Genomic DNA, 19,142 nt, shown 5'->3' with positions numbered 1-19,142 from the left:
GTAATTGGCGGCTCCAGCATAGAGTAAAGTCAGTTGCTATTTCAGGGAAAGGAAAGGCAACCGTCCCTGGGGGGAATGACTGCACTAGCCCAGAGCCAGGAATAGGCCGAGATTTTTTTCATTATTATTTTTTTCCCCCCTACAGTTCAGGAAAAGCGAACACACAATGTTCATTCGCAGGGATCGTTTCCTGAACATGATGTGTGCTCGCTGTCCCTCAGGTCACTTTCCAGTGTGTCACATCCTTCTGCACAAGGGAGAGCAGGAAATGGCAAACTCCCAGTATGAGGCAAAGCATTCCCATTGCAGCAATTGGTCCACAGGAGCTATAAATTGGTCTCCTCCAGAAACAGACCAAAATCTGTCTGTTGGGAGGTCAGCTGGAAACTAAAGGTAAGTTTGAACCAGTATTTCATTGGGATCTGTTTGAGACCTGCATTAGGAAAGCATGTGCATTTTAGAAACCAATTTGCGACTATTGTGCACAGTATTTAATAATAATTTTAAAGCTATTATTTATTAATGATTTATTAATAAACTGTATTTATAATTTCTTAATAATAGTAAATTAATAAAACAATAATTGTTGGGAAGATTTTTCCCTAAAGACAGGAGATGGCTTTGTTTTCTTTTATGCTGGCATAAATCAGTGTAATCAAAAGAAATGTTTCACTGTACGGCTGAGGCTATATATTGAATGACTGTTCTACTAACTGCGCAGTTAGATGGCTGCTGGTGTTACTAGAGTCTGTTCTCAGAGAGAAAATCTGCAGAACAAACTGTTAAGATGCTACAGAAATTGATATAGTTAATGATCATCATATTGATCTGTTGCTAAGTCATTGATGATGTGCTCATCGCTCATTTTGACACTGGTATTTATTTAGCTTAGTGTCCTTGTCCCTTCAGCTTCATCTCTGACTATAGTCATATTAAAAAAATAAGAGGACACTGCCTCCAGCTAAGAAAAGCTCAAGTGGCTTAAATAGCCTGATGATACCAAGGGCCTCAGAGAGAACGAGATGTTGTTCTGACAGTCACAGGAGACAGGGGAGGCCCTAAAGGATTCTGTGTGAGATGGATTAGGACAAGCAGAAGGAAAAAAAATGCAACAAGAATAATTTATTTACACACTTCAGGAAGGAAAGACTCTTTGGTAGGTGATTTCTTCCTTCTGTAAGACAGGGAGTCTGCAGAATTAAAGCCCCAGGGGACCTAGTCATAGTGTGCCAGTGTGAGGGACCAGGCCCCTCCAGTTCACAGTACAGAACACTTAGAAGAGAAAAGATGGCTGCATTAATGAACAGTTTTGCTTAGCTGGTCCTGAGACAGGGTTTTTCTACTACTGAGATCTCCTCAGAGTCTGTCCTTTCTTGTGAAAGATGCCCTTGAATATTGCAAATTCTCTGAATCCCACTGTGGGGACAAAACGTATTAGTTCTGGCAGCAAGTCACTTAATCTTAAGGAAATTTTTGTTCCCAGGGCAGGAGGAGATATTTTGTGTCCTCACAGAAGTAAGTACAGTACCTCAGATGCCAGCCCTTAAGATATGTTAGTCTTCTCAAGGATCAAGAAAAACGTTTAAAAATTCCTCTGTCTGAAAGTTGGAATACGGTAATTAAACATATACGTGTGTACGTGTGCGTGCGCGTGTGTACGTGAGCATGTGCGTGCGTGCGGACAGACAACCTTTCAAGTAGCCGAGAGAAACTAGAAAATTGGCTGGTTGCCATCCCTGAAATGGAAGTCCCGGCTGAGCATGTCTTGTGTTTTTTTCTGTAAATCCCAACCCAGCTTTTTCTGTTTCTGGACAGAGGCCATGGAGAGGAACGGTGCTGCCCTTCCCCAGACAGTGGACCCCACACACCACTTCCACATAGCACTGCTGGATCAGAGACGGAGGCTGCGTGGTCAAATTGCTCACCTTCACAAGGCAGCTCGTAAAATAAACAAGCTCCGCAAAAGGTCCCTGATTGCCAACATCAGCGGGAGCTCGCTGACCGCCGCGGGAGCAGTCACGGCCATCGTGGGGCTGTCCCTGAGCCCGGCTACACTGGGAGCCTCCCTCCTGGCATCGGCTGTGGGTTTGGGCCTAGCCACTGCTGGGGGGGCTGTCAATATCACCTCCGATCTCTCCTTGGTGCTCTGCAATTCCCGGGAGGTGAGAAAGGTGCAGGAAATTGCAACGACTTGTCGGAAACAGATGAGGGAAATCCTCGGCTGCCTGGAATTCCTCCGCCGCGGGCAGGGCCCAGGGGACCCCACACTGCTCCAGTCAGAGAAGAGGGCCTCCATCTCGCTGTACAACTCTGTCTGCTTCTTGGTCTTCTGCGGCTCCCACAGCTTCCTTGTGCCAGAATACACAAAGGAGGTCACAAAAGTGAGCCAGGCCGTGCTGAAGGCCAAAATCCAGAAGCTGGCTGCCAACCTTGAGACCTGTACCAGGGCAATGGACGAAGTCTGTGAACTCCTTGAGTCCAGGACACAGCTTCCCCCACGAATGAGGAAACAGCCTGGGTGCTAAAACCACCACTGAGACCCCAAGACCATCCAGCTGAAACTGTTCGCCCCATAATTAAACCAGGTTATGATGGACACGTGGACTATCGGGTACACGGCAGCAGATCCCAGAGCCTGATCACAGGGGAAGGTGGCCATTCCTCAGTCTCGTTTCCCCAGCCACCTAACTCTGCCTCCACATGGCAGCAGAAAGGAGTTGGTCAGCAGACCCATGAAGTCCCTGCAGTTTTGGTGCTGACTGACTGACCCTGGATTGTAAATAACTCATGAATCTATGAACAGTGAGAGGGCTGGGATACCCTCAAAGAGCCAGCAGCCACCAGTTTCCAGTAGAGTACAGTCCCATTACCAAGGTACATCTGGAAAGGCTGTTGAAGCAAGCAGCCCCAGATATGATAGACTGTATGGATGGCTCATCATCCCAGGGTGAAATAGAAGGGCCAGAAACTGTTGTGTCTTTTAAAGAAACTTCTCCTGGCTGAGAACTGTGATGTTTGTATTCTATTTATTTACAGAGGAAAATTTTAGGGTTTTGATGTTGTATTTAAAAATTTTGCCTTTTTTTTTTTTAAAAAAAAAAAAAAGATCTCTGCTCCAAGGTGATACAGCTGTTCTGAGAGGCAAAGCAAGTCTGTGGCATGTGAGAGCAAGTTACATGATCTTTGTCTGTGAGGGAGGGCAAACCCCTATAGGAAATGGAAAGCATGGCCTGAATGACAGTAGTTATAAAACATGGGGAACTATGGTTAATCAGTGACAGATCTTAGGAAACAAAATAGGGAGAAAGATTGGTCAGTGACCCTGGGACCAGGGACTGCCTTGGGGTACTCTCAGGGGAGAAAAGTAAGTGTACCTTTTGGAGCAGGGAGGGAAGAGTAGGCTTGTGTCACTGGTCTGTGTTGGAGCCCAGCTCTGATGGGAGCACATCTGAGAGATGGAGGTGCCACTCTCCGTGCAGTCAAACAGCCTGTGAAACCCACAGTGACTTGTCTGGGAAGGGAGGAGGCAGTGCTCCCGGAGAGCTACACTTACTGTTAGCAGTGCTTCCAAGGGAAGGCTTCACATTGACAATACATACACTGGTACTAATAATCAAGAGGGGTGCAGAGGAGCAGGATGATTCAGTGGTCAGAGCCCTTAGGAAGCAGGAGGAATGACTTGGGGTCCAGTTTCAAGTGACTGTTCTGCTAAGTACATACCTAGTGATTTTCAGCCCCTCAGTGCTTCAGTTCCCTGTCTAAAAATGGGGATAGTAGCACTTCCCTACCTCACACGGGTGTTTCTGGGACAAATATTGCAGAGTGCTCAAGTGCAGTGATGATGGGGATCATGTCAGTACCTGGAAGAGGTACATGGAAGACACCCCGGAAGCTAGCTTGAGACAGCTAGAGGAATTCACATAGCGACAATTCCACCTCCACAGGTAGACCCCAATCCGTAGGGGAACTTCCTGCAGAAACATGAATCAAAATTATCAGAAAAGCCAATCTGTAATTCTGTAGCACCAAGAAAACCGTGGGAAGGGCAACACTCCATCTCACAAAGCTTGACTATTTCTCCTTACCTTGTCTCTTTCTCTCATGACTTCAACTTTTGTTTTGGCACGTAAAACAAAAGCTTTGGTCCCATAGAATGTGACTCGGATTTCTGTAATGCCCATGTTTGTTTGCCATAAATGAACAAGTACATTGCTAGTTTGATTAAATGAATATGAAGCCCTTTTGTGTCAGTGTCTCTCTGCAACCTGCATGTGATCACATTCCTGCCCCCCTGCCTCACCCCACAGCTCCAGACACTGTGTGAGCAGCTGGATGTGCTCAAAAGGGGAGAATGAAAAGTGAGATCATCAGCTCCATGCTACCCAGCTGGCGTTTGTGTATGAGTGTCTGCGTTTACATCTGTGTGACTACATATCCTGGTGTGCACATGAGCCCATGCACCCTGTGCATGTTGGTCTCTGACATGCAAATGCTGCGAGGTGCATACATGTGAGCACATAAGTGTGTTTTTGGAGTGTGAACTGCGTGCTGTGCAAAGGCAGGCATGGTATGGAATTTTTCTTAGTGCTCCAGCATGTCACCAGACAGCTCCGTACCATAAACACCAGATTCTTTTGAGACAGCTGTTTTCATCATCACAGACAAAATTATATAACTTATTTCTTCTCTTACCCTCTCCCCAGTTTTTCTGGCAATGCATCTTTTGTGTTCATGTCCCATCATAGGGAACAACATAGGAACAACAACACAGATCTGAATGGACAAATCTGAAAGAAAGATCTGAATTTGATAGCTCAGAGCTTCATGAGGGCTGGTTTGCTCTTAACACAGTCCTGCACTGCAAGCACAGCCACCTCTTCAGTAGCTGAGGACAAATCAGAGATACTTTTACTTCCATTCTCAGCTACACAAGCAAAAAAAAAGATTTTTTTTTTTGGGGGGGGGGGGTTGGGGTGGAGCACATACTGCAGTATTGGCTTAGCTGCGATATTGTGACTCCCTTAGAGTCAAAAGCAACATTTAGGGGAACTGTCTTATCTAAGCAGCTTTTTTTTTAATAGTAGTTATGCTATTAGTCCTTCAAATTAGTAGATGTGTTGGCTGAACTCTTCCTTCAGTAGCTGGGCAGTGGGGGAGAGAAGTGTGTATGTGTGAGCTGATGAATAGCCTGGGTTGGTAGCTATGAATCCTGGCCTCCTCATGACATCCTTACTCCCCTTTTGCTGAAACTGCTGCAGGGAGGATTGATTCAGTGATGAGGTAGGAATGCAATTATCATTTTAACACAAAATCCCATAGTACGTTCTGAAAGCATAATAAAAAAGTATATATGACAAAGGAGTCTGAATAGAGTCAGGAAGCAAGGATATTCTAATAGCCTCTCTGTGCATCCCAATGAGTGGACTGGACCATTTAGCATTAACTGTCACCTACTATACACATCTTCTCTTATTATGCATCACTTATGAAACAGTTGCTATTATACCTGTACTAAAGGGAGCCTGTACACAAGGAGATCACCTAAACTGAAACTTACCAGAGTAACTAGCAAATTGCTTCTCCTGCCCCCACAAAAACAGCACCTATCATATTATCTGTGCAGTAAGCTCAACAAAGAATCAGAAACAGTGACTTCCCTCACATCCCTGACTCCATTTCCTGAGGCGTCCCAGTGACCCTTACAAGGGTTCATGTCTATGTACTGGCCAGGCCTACCCTTCAGATACAGCAAGCTCACAGCTCAAACCCTTACAATTTTTTTAACATATGGTCATAGCTAGCATCTACATTGGGTGCTGTGGTATTTTTTTATTTTTTTTTAAATCATTGCTCCTGATCACAGTGGGATGCAGCAGTTTAACTTCCACTGCTGCACAGTGAATTGTTTCAGGTTTCCTCTCCTTTCCCTGTCATGCAGAGAGTTTGTTCGGATTTCCTCTCACTTTCCTCATTGTTCTGGGAGCAGAGGAAATGGCACACTTGGAATCTAGTGACAGATGCTCAGGTACGTCAGCTTTTCCACTATTAGCACACCCAGACAGGCTTCCCAAGTGGCAAGAGATGGAGGTCTGCTCAGAAGCACGGTTATGAGTTCTGTCTTGCAGTCAGCTCTGCTGTCCTTTTCAGGCTCAAACCCTTTGATATTGTAGCACCATTCTTCCTTAAAGTAAAGGACATTCACCTAGCTGCAAGGGTGCCCGGCTGCAGTCAGTGTTGGGACTGCAGACCAGAGGGCACATCCAGACCTGATGGACAGCGGGGAGCTCAGGAACAACAGCCATGACATGGAATTTTGGTACCGCTTTCCCTCAAAGTGCACCACATCCACTGCCATTTTCACGTGTCACTGTGCACCTGCAGGCTGCCTGCCTGGGTGGTGACAGCACCTATCGAGAGAGCTGGGGGAGTGTTTGAATCACAGAATCATTAAGGTTGGAACAGATCTTCAAGATCATCTGGTCCAACTGTCCACCTACCACTAACGTCACCCACTAAACCATGTCCCTAAGCACCAGGCCCAACCTTTCCTTGAACACTCCCAGGGACGGTGACCCCACCACCTCCCTGGGTAACCCATTCCAGTGCCTGATTACTCTTTCTGAGAAGAAATGTCTCCTCATTTCCAACCTAAACCTCCTCTGGCACAACTCAAGGCCGTTCCGTCTTCCCCTGCCGTGAGTTATCTTCCATTCCCAATGCCCATTCTTGCATTTTGTGCTCTGTCGCTATAGTTCAGCGTGTTTTGTTGCATTTCAGACACTTTGGTAACTACCATAAACAGGAAAACAAGGGGGAACAATGAGAGTTTTTGACGTTTGTGATTTCGTTTCCCCGCACTGGTACTTCAAAATGAAGTTCTGAAGACGTTAAATCGTCCCGTGCACGCTTGCATTTTGGGGGCTGGCTCGCTCATTTGCTTGCTTCTTCCATAGCCGCAGGATTCACGAGCAGGGACAAACTGCACGCCACACACAGCGCCCAACCACCACCAGGGCCGACCCAGCCCACGGCACTACAAGTCCCACAGCCGCCCCGGGGCAGACCACAGCTCCCAGCGTGCTGCGAGCCGCGCCGGGAAGGGACGGCCCAAAATGGCGGCGGGAGAGGCGCCGGGGAGCCCGGCCGAGCGGGAGGCGGCGGCGGAGGCACCGGCGGCGGCGGAGGAGGAGGAGGCGGCGGCGCGGAGCTTCAAGGAGCTGGTGAGGGGCGGCCGGAGCCGCTGCCGCTCCCTGCCCCGGCCCGAGGAGCGCCCCGGGCCCGGCGGAGCCGCCGGTGCTGGGGGAGGACACGTGCGGGGCGGCGCGGCCCGGCCCGGCCCGGCCCGGCCCGGCCCGCGGGTCTGCAGGGGAGCGAGGCCCCAGCCCCGCTGCGGGGGTGTTGCAGCCCCGGGCTCTGCCTCTCGGCCGCTTGCCCCTGTTTCCAGTTGCAGCAACTTGCCTCGGAGTTTTCCTTTTTTCCGCCCTAATACTATCCGCCCGCGGAGGAAGGAAGGCAGCTGTCTGTGTGTGGAAAGTTGCTTGTGTAAACTAGGGGGGAATGACTAGTCTCTTACTGATGGCAGTCACTTCTAAGGGTTTTGAAAGGATCTAGGATGTTACTGGTGGAAGTGAGCACCTCTGTGAGCGACCCACGCTTCCATGTAGGTGATTTGAGGGCCTGATGGGATTTGGCCGTGTTAGAGACAAGCTTGGCTCTGTTGCGGTATGTATGCAAGTCAGTGGCGTAATTTAGAGCTCCCTGATGACATTTGTTTCCATTTCTTCTTTTCACTAATATTCAGGGAGTGACAGATGTCCTGTGTGAAGCTTGTGACCAGTTAGGATGGAAGGTACCAACAAAGATTCAAGTTGAGGCTATTCCCGTGGCTCTCCAAGGTGAGTAGCCTGCTTCTCTGATCCCAGGTACGGATGCCTCAGGAGCTCTGAGGGAGTTAACTTTGTTGAGTGATTATTGACAGGGCTAAAAGCATTCTTATTTCATCATAGAAGCTTTCTGTATAAAAGTAATCTCAGTGTTCGTTCTTATGTCCTTTCCTGATGGAGCTTGAAATGTTAATTTCCCCTGTGATACTGCCTGCAATTTCAGACTTTCAGATTAGTGTGTGGGTTCTTACGTGTTCGCTACTGTTGGATAGTTCTGGCACTCCGTGTTAAATATAATTGTTTTCAATTATTTGAGCTGCTGGTCACCCTTGCCCATGGTCTTTCTGAAGTACTCACGGATATGCTGGATGCTTCTGATAGACTTAGGACTGTGCATCTTCTGTTAGGGATCTACAATGTGCGTCTGAAATTGGAGATACCTTGACTGATTACATAGCTTGTGTAATCTGCTTTGTTGTGAGCAGACAATTTCTTGAAATTAGAGTTCTAGAGTGAGAAATAATGAAGCCACCATGACTTTCTATAATCATACTGGAATGCTGGAAAATACATTATTAAATTCAGCAAATATTTTTGCCTCTGGAATATTTCCTATTAAAAAAGAATCTGTCATGAATTCACAAAAGCAGTTTAATGTAGTGATATTGGTTTAAAAATGGAAATAAACTTAGTGTCTGCTCTGTCCTGGTGCTTAACTGTTGTACTCTTTTAATCCACATACAATATTTTCTTCAAAAACAAAAGTAAGATTGCATTCCTGAGTTTTCTCTTTAAGGCTTGTTGGCAGCATGTTCTTCTCAGATGTTGGAATTTAGGAAGTTAGAATGGATCCTGCTGATGAATTCTACTCTGTTGCATATATTGTGGGTTTTTGGTTTTTGTGTAGAGGACTTGCTGTTTCAATCCTTGCTGGCTGCAAGCAGGTTTAGATTACTGTTTTAATCTATGGAACAAAATACATTGTGGTTTGTGAGATGTATGAACATTTGTATATTGGCAGAAATTTAACTGAAGAATGAAAGGAATCAGGACTGTAATTATTGCTGTTGTACATATGAAGTTAAACTCCTAAAATTCTGTAGACATGTTCTGAAGTTCTTTCTTCACCCTTTGTGTATCTTTTTTTTTTTTTTGGTGGAGTTATTGCAGAGGCTGTTCTTTTTATCCTTAGGGAATTCTTGTGCTTTTTGTACAGTTCCTTGAAGGCCTCTTTCTTTAGTATAGATTTGTAAGAGTTCTTGCCCTTCTTCCTCTTCCTTGTAGGCAGAGATATAATTGGACTGGCAGAAACTGGCTCTGGTAAAACAGGAGCTTTTGCTTTGCCAATTCTTCAAGCACTGCTGGAGGCACCTCAACGATTATTTGCTCTTGTCCTCACACCAACAAGGGAGCTGGCCTTCCAAATCTCAGAGCAGTTTGAAGCTCTTGGATCTTCCATTGGTGTCCACAGCGGTAAGTAGCCTTACCTAGAAGACAGACATATCAGTTGTGGGAAATAAACCATACTTGTGATAGTGTGGTATTCCCTTATAGAACACTCTGCAGTTCTTCTGCATTTTATGTCCAAACCATTAGAAATGAAAGTATGAGAGAATCTTCCCAATGATGAGTTCAGTTAAATTGCATAGAGATCTGCTCTGTGGCATGTTGTAATTTAATCTTCCCTTCAAACTGTCCATTATTTTTTTTTGTGGATATTTTTAGAATTCTGAGACTCTGCATCTGAGTTAGGCTGCAAGGAATAGATTCTGTCTGTAGCTCTTGAACTGTGAAAAAATGTTTGGGGCTGGTAAGGGCTTCAGTGTATAGCTTAGGAGGCCTGGGAAGGTCAGGTGTGCGAAAAATAGAGTGAATTCTCACAAAGAAAAAAGATTTATCATTTGTCTAGTGCTGTTGTGGGTGGCAAGGAGTAGGAGGAAGCACATTAAGGTTCCAGGGGTTGGCTGTTGCTAAACTGAAAGATTGACACTATTCTGTTTGTCCTGCAGCGGTTATTGTGGGTGGAATTGACACGATGTCTCAATCTCTGGCTTTAGCCAAGAAACCACATATTATAATTGGTAAGTTAATGTGCAGGAGGTACGGGGTATGAATATGATAAAATTGCAGTCATCCAAAGAGTGACACAAGCTTTTGTGCGTTTGAAGAAATGAAAGTACATCTTTCATTTGTTTTAATCCAAAGAACTGAGTTCTAGCTTGTTATGTTTGTAGAGTAGACATCAGTAACCTTGATGCTATGGGCTCATTCCAAAGCATTCCTGTTAGATTGCCTTTGTCTTGGCTTTTCATTCTCCTGAAGTATTCAAAACCCTGGTTTCGTTCTTCTCAGCGCATCTCATATGCAGTCAGTTTTGTTTTGCTTTTTGAGGGGCTGCTCTTCAGAGAGTCTGACTCCATTAGTCTTACTTCAAAACACTTCAAGGATAACCTCTGAAAGAGCGCTTCCCACAAAGCAATCTGCCTTCTCTTCAGTGAAGAATTCCATTTCTGTGACAGATGACATACCTCTTTGGATCTATTCCTTTGCTTTCATTCTTAACTTGCTCTCTCTGATTCTCTTGGTAGCAACCCCTGGCCGTCTAGTTGATCATCTGGAGAACACAAAGGGCTTCAACTTACGAGCTCTGAAATTTTTAGTGATGGATGAAGCTGACCGGATCCTCAACATGGATTTTGAGACAGAGGTAGGAATGTGCTAAAGGAAGATTTTTTGGAACACCACAGGGGCGTCCCTTTAAATTGCTTCATGCAGTCATGTAAACGTTTCAGTGAGTAGTTCTGTAGAAGTTAATAGCAAATTGTAGTGAAGATCTGGTAATTGCATGGAAGACTGTGGTGAGAGCTGAACTTTGCAGCAGAGTACTAGGAGGCATTTTATCTATGAAGTCTACTGCTTTCTCTGGAATGTCTGACATGTTCTACAGTAACACATTGGTCAATCACATACACCTTCCTGCAGGAATATTGCTTGCTATTTGCACTGCTGTTTGACTTGTAGAGCACACACTGCATGACTATGAACAAAGTATCAGCCCAGAACTTCCCATGAGAAGATGGGAAATTTCTTCCTAGTGTGAACTGAAGTTGCATGTGGGGCAGAACTCCTCATTTGGACAACTGTGATGTTTGGAGGGGGGTTAGATCTTTATTGCTGTTGTATACAGCATTTCTTTCTTTTGTCTTTCTACAGGTAGATAAGATACTGAAAGTGATTCCTCGAGACAGGAAGACATTCCTGTTTTCAGCCACTATGACCAAGCAGGTAAGAGCAGAGTACTCTGCTTTAATTATCCTTCCATCAGGCTACACTGTTGTCTAGGCTGCCTGGTGCATGTCCAGGCTTCTGACAAAGTCTCTGTCCATGTGGCATTAACTTAACTTTGATCTTCCAAGGTTCAAAAACTCCAGCGTGCTGCTCTGAAGAATCCTGTTAAGTGTGCTGTTTCTTCCAAATATCAGACAGTTGAAAAACTACAGCAGTACTACATTTTCATCCCATCCAAATTCAAGGTAATACCCCTTATCTTCTTTATTCTATATCTTGTCTTGTTGTTCCCACATCTGCAAAATATCTTGTCATTTTCTCTGGCTTATACTGAACTTATTCTTTAGTGTAGCATATGTGATTGTCTTTCCCCCCCCCCCCCCTCCCTGTTTTTCTTTACAGGACAGCTACTTGGTTTATATCTTGAATGAACTAGCTGGAAATTCTTTCATGATATTCTGTAGCACATGTAACAATACTCAGAGGACTGCTCTGCTGCTCCGCAACCTGGGGTTCACTGCCATTCCGCTTCACGGGCAGATGAGTCAGGTATGGGCATATCCCACAGAATGGAATAGACAGGAGACATGTCCATTGGGAAATGGGCTGTACCATACTGAACTACCTTGCAGAAGGAGTATTTCACAACTAGTGGACTGGACTGATCCCTAAAAGCTAATCTAATGTGAATGCTGCCACTGATTTCTGTAATAGTTCAAAAAGCAATTAGAGAAGTGAGTTTTTTATTTTTTTGAGTGGTTTCTCCTGCAGTTCTTCTCTAACAGTATTTCAACAAGAGCATATTAACCAGAGTGAACATTATTCTCTCATTCTCTTTTTGTTGTCCTTTCTTCCAGAACAAACGCTTGGGCTCTCTAAACAAGTTCAAGGCAAAGGCACGTTCTATTCTGCTGGCTACTGATGTTGCAAGCAGAGGTCTGGATATCCCACATGTAGATGTGGTGATAAACTTTGATATTCCTACGCACTCTAAGGTAAGTTAGTTTGTGTGCCAACTGAGGGTTTTGTGTCACTGCGAGGCATAGCATTGAGTGTTGAAGCTAGACAAAGAGACAACTTGTGTTCTGCTGACTGGATGTGTAGTTCACGCTTGTGTTAATGAAAAGAAGTTGTTCAGCCTCTGCGATTGAGTTGATATCTATCATTTGGTTGGGTGTTCTGATCTGGATTATAGAACTGATCCTATAAGTTAAGAAAAGTGAGGGATGTTCTCTGTCTTCATATTTCTGCTTAGAGCATGTGTTTTGTTGTACTGCATCAAGCAGATTACAGACTTCGGAAATAGTTTCACCTTATTACAAGCTTCAGGAAGGCATCTCTGTTCCTGTGATACAGGTTTTGCCTTTGTATTTTGAACTGTTGAAAAGGGAAAAAAAGAATCTCCAACTCCAATGTTCTTCGAGGATTTATTTGATCAAGAAAGATGTCTTTATGTTCCACTTTCATATCACAATATTATAGCAAACTGAAAAAAAAAGCGAGTTACTAAGTTTCTTCCTTATAGAAAGCATAATATTATCTTAGGGATGTGACTGTTCACCAGCCTAGTTTCAGAAAGCACACTATTAACGTGCAGTTAAGGATTTGCTGTTGTTTCCTGTAATGCTCAAAGGTACTATACACTGCCAACGGAAGAAAGTGTGGTTCATCTTTGAAGACATTGCTTCTGCCATCATAAAAGGACAAAAGTTAAAAGTTGGGGGGCCAGGCACATGAATGACATCGTTAACTTTTGTGCACCTCCTTCTCAGCTCACCATGTCACAGACCATGTCCTGTGATTTCTCATGTTAAAAGTGATGTCCACAGATACTGCTTGGAAGTTAGAGTGTTTTAACTTCTGTAATGCAGTATAAAACCTGGAAAACAGCCCAGAGCTGTATAAACTGAAGGTGCTAGATAGAAGCTTCCAAATTGTTCTCATCCATCCTCCCTTTCACTGTGTTTGCCAGTTTTAAATCTACTTGTTAGAGAGTTTGTATGGAAGACAGATGATGCAGAGCACTAGATCCTTAGAATGAAAATGGAGGCATTGGCTCGCTTTTAAGTATTAGCTTTCCAAGGAAGTGATAGTTCCATTAACGTGTCATGTGGCACAACTTCTGTTCCGTAGTCTTGAATAATCAGAAGTGATCTTTTCTTTTAAAAAGAAAAAAGAAATGTTAAAGATGCTTCCACAAGCCACGTCATATCAAACCCTAATGCTGCACACAGTTTAAGTCTATAATCCTGGCCCTGTTTTCTCCCCATTTTCTTCCCGTGTCCTGAAGAAACAATCACACAGTCTGATTTTTCCCCAACTTCTTTTCTGTGCTTGGTGTGTATTTTTTTGGTGTGATATTGCTTATCAAGAAAATTGCTTTCAGGATTACATTCATCGTGTTGGGAGAACAGCTCGAGCTGGGAGGTCTGGAAAATCTATCACCTTTGTCACACAGTAAGTGTTAAAATATAGCAGACTTATTCTTCCTACTTGTCTTTTAGTGTAGAATACATCTGACCTGATCCTGGTTGAGAAGAAAATAATGTATGTCATTTTGAGGCACCAGTTGGATTTATTTAGCTATAGGGGAGAGTGTTCAAAGCCCATGGGGGTGGGGAAGGAGAAAGCTGCTTCTAGAATTTATCCTGGATCTATGTAAATACCAGAAGTAATTGTTAATAACTTCACTGTGTAATATATGTACATTTTTATAATATATGCAGGTTTAAGTGTTTATTGTTTTTTTTTTTTAAAATGCTGAAGTATTTCTCTAAGCATAGTCTTTGCCAAATACTTCTGAGGTAAATCAATGAAGGATAGCATCCTTTGGATGCATTTAAGAGTTGCTTGTGAGACCATCAGCACAAGCCAGCAGTATCTATTGGGAGGAATTGAGGGGCAGTGTCTGTGGGTAGAGACAGCTGAAGGAGTCCCAGCTGGGCTGATTCAGGGTAGTGTCTTTTCTCAGGTACGATGTAGAGCTGTTTCAACGCATTGAACACCTGATTGGCAAGAAGCTGCCAGCATTCCCCATGCAAGAGGAGGAGGTTATGATGCTGACAGAACGTGTGGCTGAGGCCCAGAGATTTGCTCGAATGGTAGGTGGTAACATTTTGTTGTTGTACTTGTTGTAGTCTGAATTTCCTTGTCTGACATAACTTCTGATTGATCTCTTGATTGCATCGCAGGAGCTGCGGGAGCAGGGAGAAAAGAAGCGATCTCGGAATGGTGATGATGATGACACAGAAGAAGCTCTTGGTGTCAGGAAAAAGGTGGCAGGTGGGAAAAAGAAGAAACGGAAAGCCTTCTAGCTCAGTGTTTGGACAAACTTTTACCTTCTTCTTCATGGCAACATGAGCTTGGCAAAAACGACCTTCAGCATCCATCTCCAGTGGATTTTTTTTTCTGGACTTCTTAACATTTAATTGGGTAGTCCAGATGGAAAATACCTTCCTCTCTTCTGCTTTGCAAGTTACAGACTGAGCTTGGTCCATTGTGGTACGATGGGGTCAGTCTTCCTTCCAGAGACACCAAACCATCTCCTCAGGGCATGGAAGCAGATGTGGTTTGGCCCCAAAGAGGTCCAGGGTGGTGCAACTTTCCTTTTGCTGCAGCCTATGTCTCACAACCCAAACTCACCGAGTACATCTGGAGTCAAATAGGTCTGTCAGAAGAAGCAAGAGATGAAAAAATTAAAAGAAGTAACTGAGTTTCCACAGCACAGTTGTGATGATTTTGCCTTAGAGAGGGGACATGTGACATGAACAACTACAAATATAGCTTAATTTTAAAGCTAACTGGTTTTCCGTGTTTTGTCACTGACCTGTTTTGCTAGTTTTGAGTATCAGCCATGCCAGAAGGTTTTCCTCAGGTCATTCTTATTAGTGATTCAGATGTGACATTAATACTTTAAATGTGTCAGCTGAAGAGTGGACCAACAGAAATAGAGCCAGTTTTGGCTGGGTTGGGCTGTTTACTGCCTGGAATTCGATCCAGAATATATAAAGATTGGCAAGATCAAGTATTGTTTTGTTCTGTTCTGCGGCTGATTCCTGTAGTACTTACAAACTAACGCAAGAGGGTGGTATTTACATAGAAAAGCAACCAACGAGCTGGATGGTGGAGAGTAGAGGTTTTTTTTGCCCTATTTATTTCTGTGGCAGATTTCTTTGTCTTGTACAGAGATCAGCATCATATAAATAGACTCTTGTGAGAATGGAAAAAATGTACTTTTCATATCAGACTTTAAGGTTAGTGCTAGTTCCAACTGGCAATAAACATATTTATACTGGCCACTCTTTGGTGAGCAGAGAAGGGTGAGAAGCTCCGTTGTGATCATTCAACACAAAAATGTAGTGTCCATTAGAATCACCCAAAAACTGGGCATTCTGCTCCATGAAAAGCAAAAAGTTTCTTCTCTAAGAGGTAAATGGAAAGCAGAAACTACTGCAGTAATTAAAACCAGAAGGATGGTTACTTTCATAGTGTAAACATAAATCTAATACACACATATGCTAGTCAGAATGCCCCAAACAAAAGTATAAAAGCAACACATTTTACAAAACATGAATGCTAATCAAGCTGTGTTTTGTAATAAGGGCAATGCGTTTTCTTTAAGTTAACTCTCTTATCTTCATGAGGAACATACTTACTGGTGTTGAGAAGAGTGCCTGAGTCCTAACTTTGTCCTTTTTTATAATAGTTAACTCAAATCTTCCAAATATTCGTCTTCAAGTATGAAGATTCTAAAGCAATCTAGGATCAGTGCAGAACTCGGGTATGTTAACAGCTGAAAGCATTCTAAAGCAGGAAGAGAGTGCACATCTTCTGTGGGCTTTGCAGCAGGGAGGCAGGAGTAGAAGCACAGTAACAATGCTAATTCTACAGGGTCCTTTGGTAAGCACCCCCTTGGGTAAGAGGAAACAGCCATAGAATGCACCAGAGATAGAGGAATAAAAATGAGTGAGCATATGGGTGGAGATGCAAATGCTTGTTCCCTATGGAGCAAGGGAACTCTTCTGACTGCTCTTCTGGTCTGCTGGGTGCTTGAATTTATGATCCATAAAATGGGTGGGATTAGACCTGTTATCAGCAAGTTAAGATTATGTGAATATTGTATTATACTAAATTAAAACTCCCTAAGTTTCTGGGTCTCTTGAAAACCCATGAGTGCTATTTCAGCAATTTAACTTGGGTGGCACACAGAGCCAGTCATGAACCAATCTGGCAAAGTGATGTGGAGGGCAGTTTTACTGCCAGAGGAAATGGGGCAGGGTCATTGCTTCCAGAAGCTGCACGAGGCTTTCCTAACAGGTTTTAGAGACTCCAGCAATGTCTGCACTTTCTTGTGTGGAAGGCTGTATCAGCGGGGGGCGAGGGGAGGATCTGTCTTGCCCCTAGTGGCAAGAATAGTGCAGCAGAGTAGTAGTATACTCTTTGTAAAAGGGTGCAGAGCCTCCTTGAGAGGAGTGACGCCTAGACAGTTGGACGCCTCCCTTTCGTTGGAATGATAAGCTGTAGAAACCCTTGGCACTAGAAAAGCAAAGGTCTGCCCACATCCACGTTCTCACTGGTGCCTCACCTGCCACAGGTATGTGCATTCAATTTCAACTAAAAATACTTCAGCCGGTTGGAGTGGCAGGAAATAGTTTCTTACTGTGACTGTGCCACGAGGGATAGGTTGGAGGGTGTTTATACAACCCAAGTGGAATAGGGAGTGTCTAAAGATGAATTTGGTCAAAACAATTTACAGCCAGGCTAAAGTAAAATCTGTGGCTGATCTAATGAAATGTGAGGTGAAAAGAATGGAGCGAGACCTGTCTCTCTCTGGCTAAAAGAAAACACCAGCATTGATACGTGCGTGGCTTTGTGTACTAACCGATGCGGGTGTGTTTGCTCAGTTAGGAGGATCCTTGAGGGGCAATTCTGAAGTGTACTTCTACAAAAGCCTCTCAAGTCCCTGCTCATCAGGGAGCTGAGGTGGAGGATTAACCTTAGTGAAATAAAACAGGATCAGGGTAGCACAACCTGCCAATTTTTGTAGTTGAAACTCAAATGAAGTTTCAACAAACGCTCTTCTCAAAAGCTGTTTTCTGCATTCCCCAAAGGTGAAATAATGAGAGGGTAATGGTTTATGTACTTGTAATAAATATTTTCATGCTTTATAGTTTTGATTTCTAATGCTGCACAGATGTTTACCTCAAGTGGTAAAGAATGGGAATATAATGTCTTTCATTTTAATATTACAGAGCTAGCAGAGGCAGGACAATCTTTCAGAGGGGAGGAGTAAAACACTGATGTCAGGGTTGAAAGCAGGGTTGTGTGCAGGCCTAGTACTAGGAAACCAAAATTTGGGTTTCTGTTTTATTGTTATGCCACATAAATATTATGAGAGTAGCTGCAAAAAGGTAGCATGGTTCCCTGCAACCCTACCATGATCCAGAGCTGTGTTATCTGACCTGTCTGAAATGGTTTTGGCTGTATCAGTTCCACAGGGAAGTGCCCTCTGCCCTGGGGCTGCATGACCAGACTAGGGCAGGAAAGCACAGCTGGGAACCAGTGTGGGAAATCCCAGGGATTTTTATTCTGTGGTGGCAGCCTAAGTCTGCTTAAAGTAGTCATAGGACTGAAGCTGGATATATCAGCTCAGTTCGAAGGTTATGTGAGGAACGCAGCCTGGTCCAGAGACCTGAGAGCCTTCCTTTCAGTCAGCCCCCAAAACCAGGGATGACAGAGTGGTGACGTCCCAGTAACACTGTTTGTGCTGTGAAGAGCCTCAGGTTACGTGGGAACTCTGAGTAAGAAGTGATTGGGAATCTGGAGGGACTTAGTTGTGAAGCAGGTCTGAAATTAGTAAACATTCACAGTTTAGCCAAGCACTGAAGAAGGAAAACGTCCAACATACTTGAAAGCTCTTGGAAGTACCTGAAAAGGAATGGAATTGATTACATGACCTGTGAAAGACACAGGCATGTACCAAGCATTTTGATCTTGTATAAATGTGAAGTTGTGGTTTGCCTGTGGTGGCATGCAAGGACTTTCTGTGAACACTCAAGTGAGCAATTAATTCTTGTAAATGTTGCAGAGCAAATAAATGCTGTAAAAATACAGTTTTGGTGCCAGAAGTAGTTAAATAGTCATTCTGAATTCTTACGGGCTCTTGCCTAAGTACTTACCAGATGATTTTGGGGAAAAAAACTCTCACCGTGTAAACTCAGAGAATCAGAATATGAGTTTGACATAGAAGCTCAAGCTTTGGGTTAACCCCTGAGCTTTGAGAAGGGGAAAAAAAGTTGAAGGAAACTTTCTTAGTCCTTAGAATTGTATTTTTTTTTCTCCTGGTCAAGCTATGAAAGCTCCCTCTAAATAACTATTTGACAGGAAGAGTAGAGGATGTTTTTTCTCTGGCATCTGGGAAATGAGAATAGTCTCGCTGTCTGGTCATGGGATAGATACAGCCATGTCTCTAGAGCTGTACCTCTTCCTGAGAACCTTCCAGATGTGGAGACGCGCTAATGACAATAGTGCTTTCTGCTTCCAAAGCCCCCTGGGACCTGGGTTTGTGCCTTCCTGCCTATGATAGGCAAGTGCACATCATGTTTCATGGGAGGGTATATGTTGGACTGTGCCAAGGTCATGCCTAGTTGTGCAATAGGAGATGGCGGCACTATGCAGTTTTCAGCTGTTGACGTTGTTGATCCTTGGGGAGGAGTGGGTGCCCTTGGAGCTTGTTCAGTAGTTTTGAAGGAAGTCTCTGTAAACATGAAGCTGTGCTGATTAGAGGCTGATGCAGGATAATTCTGTGTGCCCACAAGGAAGAGAGTGCACGGCAAAGATTTTATCTTTGCCTTCTCTGCTGGAGGATCATCATAATTGCAGAGATGTACATGCTGCTTCATTGCCTTTCTATAACAAACTGTAGGGGTAGAACTTCATCAAAAGTTTCTGCCTTTCATTATGCATTTGGCT

General features: G+C 44.0%; 2 protein-coding genes across 4 annotated transcripts; both read left to right on the top strand.

The window, feature by feature from the left end:
* Window positions 1-252: 252 nt before the first annotated feature.
* On the top strand, window positions 253-4,240 carry APOLD1 (apolipoprotein L domain containing 1). Of its 2 annotated transcripts, none has more exons than XM_083823461.1 (2): window positions 253-393; window positions 1,816-4,240. In XM_083823461.1, the coding sequence occupies exon 2, from the start codon at window positions 1,821-1,823 to the stop codon at window positions 2,523-2,525; it is 705 nt and encodes a 234-aa protein (XP_083679587.1). In that variant the 5' UTR covers window positions 253-393; window positions 1,816-1,820; the 3' UTR covers window positions 2,526-4,240. The 2 variants fall into 2 exon arrangements, with proteins under 2 accessions (XP_083679587.1, XP_083679588.1); XM_083823462.1 differs by having other exon boundaries at window positions 358-393; window positions 1,796-4,240.
* A 2,820-nt stretch (window positions 4,241-7,060) lies between these two features.
* On the top strand, window positions 7,061-15,492 carry DDX47 (DEAD-box helicase 47). Of its 2 annotated transcripts, none has more exons than XM_083819634.1 (12): window positions 7,061-7,220; window positions 7,802-7,895; window positions 9,168-9,356; window positions 9,893-9,964; window positions 10,472-10,590; window positions 11,097-11,168; window positions 11,300-11,416; window positions 11,574-11,720; window positions 12,029-12,166; window positions 13,558-13,628; window positions 14,143-14,272; window positions 14,363-15,492. In XM_083819634.1, exons 1-12 carry the CDS (start codon window positions 7,113-7,115, stop codon window positions 14,483-14,485), a joined length of 1,380 nt encoding a protein of 459 aa, XP_083675760.1. In that variant the 5' UTR covers window positions 7,061-7,112; the 3' UTR covers window positions 14,486-15,492. The 2 variants fall into 2 exon arrangements, with proteins under 2 accessions (XP_083675760.1, XP_083675761.1); XM_083819635.1 differs by lacking the exon at window positions 7,061-7,220 and adding an exon at window positions 7,598-7,660.
* Window positions 15,493-19,142: the final 3,650 nt, after the last annotated feature.

Source organism: Anser anser (assembly GCF_964211835.1).
Source record: "Anser anser genome assembly, chromosome: 1".
NCBI lineage: Eukaryota > Metazoa > Chordata > Aves > Anseriformes > Anatidae > Anser > Anser anser.
This window is presented reverse-complemented; position numbering and strand designations above follow the sequence as displayed.